Source organism: Odontomachus brunneus, unplaced genomic scaffold (genome assembly GCF_010583005.1).
Source record: "Odontomachus brunneus isolate Ranch 3 - 2012 unplaced genomic scaffold, Obru_v1 Obru_scaffold_127, whole genome shotgun sequence".
Lineage (NCBI taxonomy): Eukaryota > Metazoa > Arthropoda > Insecta > Hymenoptera > Formicidae > Odontomachus > Odontomachus brunneus.
Window position 1 is genome coordinate 624,449 of NW_022639577.1, and position 10,621 is coordinate 635,069.

At 32.9% G+C, this 10,621-nt stretch overlaps 2 protein-coding genes across 4 annotated transcripts in view; one reads left to right on the top strand and one right to left on the bottom strand.

The window, feature by feature from the left end:
- LOC116849883 (anaphase-promoting complex subunit 5) overlaps nt 1-5,835 on the bottom strand; it is an 8,736-nt gene extending 2,901 nt beyond the window's left edge. Inside the window, exons 1-11 of one of the 3 annotated variants that reach the window (XM_032827508.1) lie at nt 5,558-5,835; nt 5,352-5,401; nt 4,859-5,235; nt 4,584-4,737; nt 4,319-4,500; nt 4,120-4,233; nt 3,894-4,023; nt 3,505-3,807; nt 3,121-3,242; nt 2,774-3,041; nt 1,529-1,717 (exon numbers count right to left, since the gene is read on the bottom strand). In XM_032827508.1, coding sequence (XP_032683399.1) covers nt 1,529-1,717; nt 2,774-3,041; nt 3,121-3,242; nt 3,505-3,807; nt 3,894-4,023; nt 4,120-4,233; nt 4,319-4,500; nt 4,584-4,737; nt 4,859-5,235; nt 5,352-5,401; nt 5,558-5,699 — 2,031 coding nt within the window. In that variant the 5' untranslated portion in view covers nt 5,700-5,835. The remainder of the gene's footprint in view (nt 1-1,528; nt 1,718-2,773; nt 3,042-3,120; nt 3,243-3,504; nt 3,808-3,893; nt 4,024-4,119; nt 4,234-4,318; nt 4,501-4,583; nt 4,738-4,858; nt 5,236-5,351; nt 5,402-5,557) is intronic. The other 2 variants (XM_032827510.1, XM_032827509.1) reach the window with 2 other exon arrangements.
- A 2,585-nt stretch (nt 5,836-8,420) lies between these two features.
- The window catches only part of LOC116849881 (ras-related protein Rab-21), a 5,718-nt gene continuing 3,517 nt past the window's right edge, over nt 8,421-10,621 (top strand). The window contains exons 1-2 of the mRNA XM_032827507.1: nt 8,421-9,024; nt 9,216-9,383. Coding sequence (XP_032683398.1) covers nt 8,884-9,024; nt 9,216-9,383 — 309 coding nt within the window. The 5' untranslated portion in view covers nt 8,421-8,883. The remainder of the gene's footprint in view (nt 9,025-9,215; nt 9,384-10,621) is intronic.

Sequence of the window (10,621 nt, forward strand, 5' to 3'; positions counted from 1 at the left end):
AAGGACCGTAAGAAGAATCAATGACTATGATTGGTCAATTTGCTTACTGCTTAAGTTTTTCTGTATGCCACCAGCTTTAGAAGAATCAACGACTGTGATTGGTCAATTTGCTTACTGCTTAAGTTTTACTGCTCAAGTTTTTTTGTGTGCCACTAGCCTTATTAGTTTCATATACGTAAGTTTTACTGCACAGGCTTAATCAAACCATAAAATAGCTGCGCAATAATACTTACGTATACGCAACTAATTAGAGAATCGAGCCCGAAGTCCAATGTGAGATCCGTAAACATAACTGTATTCTGATAACATCAGAAATCGCTTCCTAACGTTCACAATGGTAACTGCTGTAACGTAACAAATCGTAAACCTGTAATATGAATTTATTTGAGCTGATTTTAACCTCCGTCTTTGTATAAAGTTTCATCAAGTTCCATCAAAGAAATCTTGTCATTTATTATGGATCAGTTCTATTGAACGTTGGTCTATAGAATTTATTATTATAAGATATAAATATTTCTATGTAGTTATAAATATATAAACATATGTTCTAAGTAGAGATGCCCGATTCTGAATCGATTCGATTCTTTCCCCAAAAATAGGCTTATTCGTGTTGTTTGTACTCTTCGCACTTTTCGTATTTAAAACTAGACAGAAGTATATTGGAATGTTTCGAAGAAGCAAAAACGAGACAATCAACTCGATTGTTTCTTCCAAGCGTCTGATTAGGCGTTCATCTCTTTTTAAAAGCGAAAAGTATGAAACATGCAAGCAGTACGAACAACCATTTTTCCCTAAATTTGTTAGGGAAAGAATCGAATCGATTAAGAATCGGGCATCTCTAGTTCTGAGTATAAATCGGAATCTATTCTAGACAAGATCGTAAAACTCGTCACTTGTTTTCGTAAGACTCGTAAGAACTTATGAGTAGATCTGCAATTCTATGTGGACCATATGTTATATGATAACTCGTAAATATCTATTTTTTTTTGTTTTTTTCGTAAACTACGATTTTACGATTTAGTTGTATATTTGCTTAGAATCGCAGCACTAACTTCTTCCCATTACCGTAACCGTAAAACTTCAAATAAACCAACTCTTACGGATACACCTATATGACGACTCGATTTCCTTTATGGTTACGGATACGGATATGTTTACGGATCATTGGAGCCGCATCTTTATACGTAACAGGTAAACTGATCTTACGGCAATGCACAAAGGACAACGTAACATAACGTAACTTAAAAATAGAGCATCAGACGTTATGTTTTTCTTTATGTGTTGCCGTAGGACTGACTTACGTGTCAAGGTTCTAACGCAAGGTTCTAATGTAAGATAACGTAAGATATTATGGCAATATACGTGCATTGTGCTGGAATTCTGTAACTCGTTATTGAAGTTAACGACAGTTTCGTTATCGTTGCGCAGCTTTTTTATACTGTAGAAAAGTTGCGCAACGATAACGAAACTGTCGTTAGCTCCAATAACGAGTTACAGAACTGGTCTTTAGACTTCGAGCATAGCATACATGTGTCCTGAAGTCTTTGCTGTGCGCGAACAGAAGAGACATTTGATGCTCAATTGTCATTGCATGTGGACGATGTCCGACGCTAACACTAACTGCGTGTAGAAGTGAGGCAATGATCAGGTTCAACAGAGAAAACTGCTTCGCTACCGCTCCGTAGCAAACGTCTCTGACTGGTACGTCTATCCGGATCTGTCAAAAATTTAAAAGAATATTCCAATCATGAACATTCGCTACGGAGCGATAGTCGAGTAGTTTTCTCTGCTGAACGTGACCATTGTGACAACTAGTACTAGCACTAGCTTTGCGCAACACACAACGATCGACTTACTGCCAAATGATCCGAGATCTAAGGGTGTAGTCCCATGGTACGTATTTTCGCGTAACGCGTAACCGCGTAACCAATCACATCTTTCTATTCTTTTAGAAGTTCCAATAGAAATAATAAACATCACAATTTATTGGTTACGCGATACGCGGAAATTACATGGGACTTCAGCCTAAGAGTTAAGGAGGTTGTGAGACAAAATAAATTTATTAAAAATTTATAGAAACTCGCGTTACATATAAATATTATCTAACTACTCGTGTAATTAGAAAAAAATTGACCATTCCAGAATTGAAATATTTGAAATTAAATTTGAAAGTTTTTATACATATTTCTGAAGTTGACATGCTATTTTTAATTTCGATTTTTAATTTTATATAAACTAATATTTTTAAGTAAATTTTAAATGTTAAAAATGTTAAAATTTATTTTTAACTAAATGTTTTAATAAAAATAACTATGATATTAGACTAATATCATACTACCGACGTTATATATAAATTTCAAGAATTATTGAGTTTTGTTTAGAAAACACAACAGTAGAAAGTTTATAATTTATAATAATACTCGAAATACATATACATATCTAAACACTTATGTACCTCTTTCTATTATTTATGTACTTTTATTAAATCAACTAATGCATAAATGAATGTATTAATAAAAAAATTTTTTAAATAATCTTTCTCAAATTTATAATATGTGTATATATATATATATATATATATATATATATATATATATATATATTCATATCAACTTTGCCTCAAATTAACATTTATTATTTAGCTAATAAATTCATAAAAGTATAAAAATATAAATTTGTTTGATAAATAATAAATCTTGAATGGTCCTCTTGATACATCATTGTAACAACAGCCTTACAACCTCCTTAAAGAAAAAAAAGTAGGATAACTAACTTGTACATTAGCAAGATGCATCTTGACGAGCGCTTTGTAATAGGACAGGTAATTTTGTGCAGCCAATTCCAAAGCTGAATTCAGACGCACTATGCAATTAGTAGCGGCTGTCCCATTACCCAACAGTGACGAAACGCATGTTATCTGGCTAAAGAGAAGCGTGGCACGTATTTTATGTGGCGGAGTCACATCCGAATGCTGCTCAATAATGCTAATATACTCCAATCCTTTTGGATAATCACCTTTCGCCAAACATACTTCTGCTAATCTGGAAATTGTTTACAATATTTTATTTTATTTTCTGTGATGTGTATTCATCTACAAAATAAGTATAAATTAGTTGCTACCTAAAGTTGCATTCTAACTGATCTAAACTTGAAATATTTCGAGCTGCTGTCTCTGCCTCGCTCCATTTTTCTTGTCTCATTAATTGTGTGAATAAATGCAGCTGTTCGCTCAGTATCCATATCTAAAATACGAGAATTATGAATTAATAGAAAACAAAGCTCTTTTCTTTATAAAACTTAATTTGCAATGTTCCTTGTTTCCTATTTCTTTATCTCTTTCTGACTCAAATCTTAAGCTAGAAAAAGAAAATAAGAAACAAGAAGCAAAAAGCACATTAATTAAATTTAATCGTATAATACCTATTTGTGCCTCAATATTTTTATTTAGGAATGTAAAATTATTTCTATAAAATCTTCAAATATCTTGTATAAAATTGCACACACTTTGTTACAGGGCTCGTTAGGAAATCTCTCCTTGGCATGGGCCAGCACGACGTCGCTGAGCGTATATTCACCAAATTCGATTAACATATTCGCGATAGTGACAATCGCTTGGCATGTGGACGGTCCATTGAACATATGCTGTTTCTTGTCACCAGTATTGTGAAGAAGCAACAGCTGAGCACAAAGCGAAGCCATTTCTGTTTTACCATAATACGCCCATAATGCGGACTTCTCCGCAAAAGTAATAGACATCAAGTCTGACATCGAATGCTGACAATTTAACACGTCCGATTTAATTAGTGTCTACAAGGAGAACATGATATAAGACATGATATAAAACATGATATAAGTAAATATCTCATTGTTATATGATTCCGAGTAATCAATACCTCGAACACTTGAGGAGGATTCTTGGCTTCTAGAGCAGAGTTATGTGCATATGAAATGAGACTCAAGCCTGTTGTATGTGTAATGCCGAGTATGCTCGCTTTACCGACTGAACGTTCTATAAGAGGTCCTCTAGGATAACAAACATATATATCAAACAAAAACCAAACATTTACTTTACAAATAAAACAATTTACTTATTATATTACTAAAAATTCTCGCACTTACTTTTCTTCACTGGTCAAGTAATATATCCAAGAATATGCAAGCTGCAAACACACATTATCTCCAGCTTCTTGAGCTAGTGTAATTGCTTCTTTCAAAGCAAACTGTGCAACTTCCCTTTAAAAAAAAAATAGATAAAAAAAGGAAGAAACAGTATGTGTTATTCACTAAAAAATTATAAACTATGGAATAAATATCTTACTTGTGATTAAATTGGGCATGTAAAACAGCCAAGTTGAGTGCTGCGTACCTAAAAGTGCGAGAACGATCTTCAGGCGCAGATCGATTCTCTAGAGGTGCCATTCTATCAAAACAGTGATAAAGACTGTTCACTGCTCCACAAAAATCATTCACACGAATGCAATTTAAATAACTTAAATAGTGCTGAAGAAAGATAATTTTGTTCAACTTTATTATACAAAAATATATATATATATATATATATATATAAATATTCTGGTACTTACTGCATCTGCGTAATAAGGACTACACTTTAAAAGATCTTGAACGAGAGTCTGCAACTCTGCTGGTGGTATTGCCTTATGCTCATCAGTTTGTAAGGCATAAGCTTGTTGTGCCACAAGTAATTCTGCTTGTCTTCCACCCCAAACTCTTTTTGTTCTAAGTAAAACCAATGTTAGTATAAATAGTATGTTAGTTATAACAATAGCTAGTTTATCATGTATAATACTGAATATGTGCAAAATTATGTCTGTATTAAATTATGTTTGCATTAACTTACTTATTTATATCACAGTTTTCTTGCTTGGAGATTATAGAGATATCAGAGTTTCTAGTACTACAAATTTTCCTCTCGACATATTTTTTTAGATCATTATAAAGTGCAACTACCTGATTAAAAGGCAATTTTTCAAAAAAAATACGCATCCTACGAACATATAGTCCAAGAATAGAATTTCTACTCAATATTGGTATAGAAAGTGTATGCTCCTTGGATTCTATTAATCGACAAAGGCTGTTAAATAAATCTAATAATCCATCGACTCCTTTATTACATAGAATATCCAACTCTACTTCCAACTGGTTGGCAAATCGATGTAAAATATATTCAGGAGAATATAATAAGTTTAATAAGACATTCAATTCCATGTCTGCTGACTAAAAATAATAATTATTAATATACATAATTAAAAACTGTTTTCTTCCAATGTTCTGTACTTATAAGTAAGATTTTTAGTCGATACATTTCATAACAATTAAAAAGAAATGGTTACCTGAATCAATTTTAATGAGGCTAAACAAAAATCACGTCTTTCCACAATTGCTATAAAAGATTAATTAATTAAATATATTAGTGCAAAAAAGTAAAGTAGGGTATAAAATAAATAATACAGTAAAAAATATAATAAAATGTACAATGAATATACAATGATATAATAAAAAATATAATAGTAATAAATATATAGGTGGTAGATTATACCTTTTGTAGTTTCATTACAATACTCTCTAATTAAAATAACAGTTGCTATTTTGTATGGAGTTAGATTCTCTTTTTGAATCTTCTTTACATTACCATCGACAGTTACAAATTCCTTAGACATTTTATTAAATATTTCGTTCATTTTACGTCACACTATAAATAGACATAGGCTGCGTTTCGAAATTCACTGCCAGTACTGAAATTCTATAATATACGTAACATAAACTATAGATTTTCAGTACTGGCAGTACATTTCGGAACCCAGCCATAATAGATCTATTCACGTTGCTTGCACTTTTGACACTTTTACACTTTGGCCTAGGACGCAATCAATGGGTGCGTTCAGAAGACACAACTGTTGCACAACGGTTGAGCAATTAGTCAATGTAATTGGTTTAAAGTTAGGGATCTAACAGTAAGGACCAATAATCACTGACCGCTCACTGATCAGCTATGTTTCCTGAACGCAGCCAATGACCTGGTTTACATCGTGCACTTAATACGCATACTAAATAGTAACTTTCTATTAATCTTAATATCGACGATATAAACAACGGTATAAAGGGACGTCTACATTGAAAGTAAACAGTAAGAAGTAGGAAGTAAGAGTAAGAAATTGACCAATCATAGTTAATTATTCTTCTCATATTCGACTGTGGTTGGTCAATTTCTTACTCTTACTTCCTACTTCTTACTGTTTACTTTCAATGTAGACGTCCCTTAAGGGACGTCTACATTGAAAGTAAACAGTAAGAAGTAGGAAGTAAGAGTAAGAAATTGACCAATCATAGTTAATTATTCTTCTCATATTCGACTGTGGTTGGTCAATTTCTTACTCTTACTTCCTACTTACTTCCAATGTAGACGTCCCTTAAGGGACGTCTACATTGGAAGTAAGTAGGAAGTAAGAATAATTAACTATGATTGGTCAATTTCTTACTCTTACTTCCTACTTCTTTCTATTTACTTCCAATGTAGACGTCCCTTAAGGGACGTCTACATTGGAAGTAAGCAGTAAGAAGTAGGAAGTAAGAGTAAGAAATTGACCAATCATAGTTAATTATTCTTCTCATATTCGACTGTGGTTGGTCAATTTCTTACTCTTACTTCCTACTTCTTACTGCTTACTTCCAATGTAGACGTCCCTTAAGGGACGTCTACATTGGAAGTAAGCAGTAAGAAGTAGGAAGTAAGAGTAAGAAATTGACCAACCATAGTCAAATGTGAGAAGAGTAATCAACTATGATTGGTCAATTTCTTATTCTTACTTCCTACTTCTTACTGCTTACTTCCAATGTAGACGTCCGTTTAAGCTGATATAATTCTCATCAAGAAAACATATTGTATTGATTGAACGCGTCGCCGTTAATATGTATTGTTAATATTAAGATTATCTAATAGAAAGTTACTATTTAGTACGCGTATCAAGTGTACGATGTAAACCAAGCCAATGACGTATTGGATGCTTACGATTGGTGCTTTCCAATTGCTTAACACATCTTGACATACATACATAATACACACATAATACACACACATAATACACATACATAATACACACACGTACATAAATCAGTTTATTAGTCAAAATTTTTCCGCAGATTCCACTAAAAACTGCTGACAAACTGTTGAAAAAGCGGAACACTCGTGATTGGTTCCGCTCTCGTTCCACGCTCCGCAATCCGCTGCATGGGTTTGCACCCTGATTCAATTCGCGGAACGCGGAAATCTAGTAAGATTTTGTCTTCCGCGTTTCCGCGTTTCCACCCTTCATGTAATGGCACCCTCACTAGCACCGAACTCGCTATCGGGTGCTTTCTAGTTGCGTACTGTATTATCTAACATATTTTGTAAGATAATAGGTGCCTCAACGTGCTCCTACTCGCTCCAACGTACTCTGATTGGTCCGCGTGGTGACGTGGCCAATCAGAGTGCGTTGGAGCGAGTAGAAGCACGTTGGGGCATGCGACGCGAACAAACGTTGTGATTGGTCAATTTGCTTACTGCTTACGTCTTATGGCTCCTGCACACAGGACGCGGTAATGCTTGCCGCGCGGCAGAAGTTCGCGCGACAGCCAATCAATATGTTGCTTTTCTGTAAGAGCTAGAAGGTTATTACGGAAAGTAACATATTGATTGGCTGTCACGCGAACTTCTGCCGCGCGGCAAGCATTGCCGCGTCCTGTGTGCAGGAGCCATAAGGGTCAATATTTCATGTGTCGTACGACAAGCTTTTCGGATACGTTTATTGGTTAGCGAATAGAGTATTTCTAGGTTCTTTGTTCGTCAACCAATGAACGTATCCAAAAAGTTTATCGTATGACACGTGAAATATCAGCCTAAACTTGGAGTAAGAAGTAAGCCGTAAGAATTGGCCAATCGTAGTCGATTATTATAAAAATAATCGTCTATAATTGATTAATTCTTACGGCTTACTTCTTACTCCAAGTTTACTCTGCATATTATAGACGACGCTTTAGAATCGCCACTAGCAATCCATGGTTATGTAGTCAAAGGTTTCGTTACGCTATTTCTTTCTCCATCTCTTTCTAAACGCATCCTTAAGAGTAAAATTTTCTTCAGCTTTCTAATATAGAACAGCTTTTTAATATAGAATTCAATGGATGGGACCCAATTGACCACGATACGATTGGACACAGATTGTAATGATTGGTTCAACCTGGTAATTCACTAGATAATTCTTTGCATCGGTTGGTTGTACCGTGGTCAATCGGGACGCTCCCGAATTCAATTCTCCACTAGAAAGCTATTCTTTTATTGGATATCGAACATCGTACGTCGAACATCGGACGCAGTGTGAATCCTGCATAAGTCTATGATCACACATTCATAGATTCTTTACCAGGTGGCGCATACATAAGTCGACAGCACATTTTCGTAATCTGTGTAAATTTGTGCATTGATTAGTGGGGACTAGAGTCCTAGAATATAATGTATTTTAGGCGTCGTATTGTCGGCATCAAATTTAAATATACGATTATATATGAAATAGTATTAGATTAATTAGAGTATTTCTAAGTCATGCTGTAATGCCACGAAACGAAAAAAATGATTTTAGTGCTCGGATGGATCGGAGATTAGCGTATAGTCGCCATCACTGCATCGTATCGTATTGCGGACGAACATTAGACCGGATGATTATGATATAATTACTACTCGCAAACAATTTATAGTTTGAGAAGGAATATTATTGTGTCCCTCAACACAGCCGTACGAACACTCCAACTCGGTTGCACATTAATATTGCTTCCTACAACTTATTTTACAAGTTTAAAAAGTGTACAAGTCGTAGCATATTCAGAATTATGGCTAGTCCGGTCCTTAACACCACTAATGGATATAATTTTAAAGTCGTTTTACTTGGCGAGGGCTGCGTCGGCAAGACCTCGGTTGCACTTCGATACGTTGAGGACAAGTTCAATGATAGACATATCAGTACACTGCAGGTAACTTGTATATTTTTAAGAACCAATTCACATTGCATTGATTCAATTCTAATCTCAATTGCTTTTTTCTATGCTAAAACTTAATTATAATGTACTTATAATGTATTATAATGTTTAACTTTATTATTATGTTATAGACGCAGAAAAAACTTTGGATGACATTTTAACAATTTGATTGTACTCTGTTTTAGGCATCATTTCTAAATAAAAAATTGAATATTAATGGGAAAAGGGTGAACTTGGCAATATGGGATACAGCTGGACAAGAAAAATTTCATGCATTAGGTCCAATTTATTACAGAATGTCTAATGGTGCTATTCTTGTTTATGATATTACAGATGAAGATACATTTCAAAAGGTATGTTATAAGTATATTGATTGTACTAATCAGTAAATTTTGCATAATTAAATTTATCCATGAATTTTGATTTTTAAATTTATATTGAGACAGAAGATAACAATGAACAAATTATTTAGCTCTAGTTTAGGAAATATAAGCTATATTTTAATTTTTGTAAATTTATGGTATAAAATATGATAAAAGTAAGACAATAAAATATATTTTATACTACAACTTTTTACTTTCATGTTTCATACTACAGAAAAACTAAAATTTATCTTAAATGTTATATTAGTAGGTAACTTTTAACATTTTTTAGGTAAGGATAGTTATACAACAGAAGAATAAATTTTGCAGCTTTTATATTCCTCTATAAGAAATTAAAATATTCCTAAACTCTTACAGAGCTATCATATCAGTTTGAAACAGAAAACTAGATTTTAAAGAGATGACTTTGGAAAAATTTCCTTTTTATTATTATTTGCTATATTATGGAAACTAAAGCTAAACTTTGGTTTTAATTGTTATATTTGCGATTAATACCACAAAATTAAGGAGTTTATTCACCAGGTATGTATTTTCAGGATGTCCAAGTAGCATATTTTTTGTGGCACATCAAGAAAACTACTCATAAATTCACTATTTATAGAAAAGAATTATGTTTTTATATACCTATTTTATCATTTAGATAGTAAATGTTAATTGGAAACTAACTTCATAGTCACTATTTTGCCATGTTTCACTCAGTACAATGTTACTCAAAGTATAAAATAATAGTTTTCTGACCTACCATTACACAAAAACAGTGCAGTAAATACTATTCTTTTCTCTATGTCGTGTTTCCTAATATATAATTATATATATATATATATATATATATATATATATATATATATATATTTTATAACGGTAAATTTTTATTTAGATGGTATCATTTTTTACAAAATTATATTAAAATAAAGGACCCCGCACAAAACCTATGGAAAATGGTTTTCGGTCAAATTGGCTGAAATTTCATTATGTTATAGTTTTCGCCATGCTGATAAAAAGTTATCATTGCACTAAGTCCCAAAAGTCAATATTTCCCAAGATATAAAGGGTCAAAGTAGAAATATGGTCATCCGTAGTAAGACGTATGTTATAAGTATAAGTGATACATTGATATTTATTCACGAAATAAATAAAAATCGATTTTTACATATATATATGTAATAAATATTTAGTTCCGCAATATATATGTATATGTATATACAAGG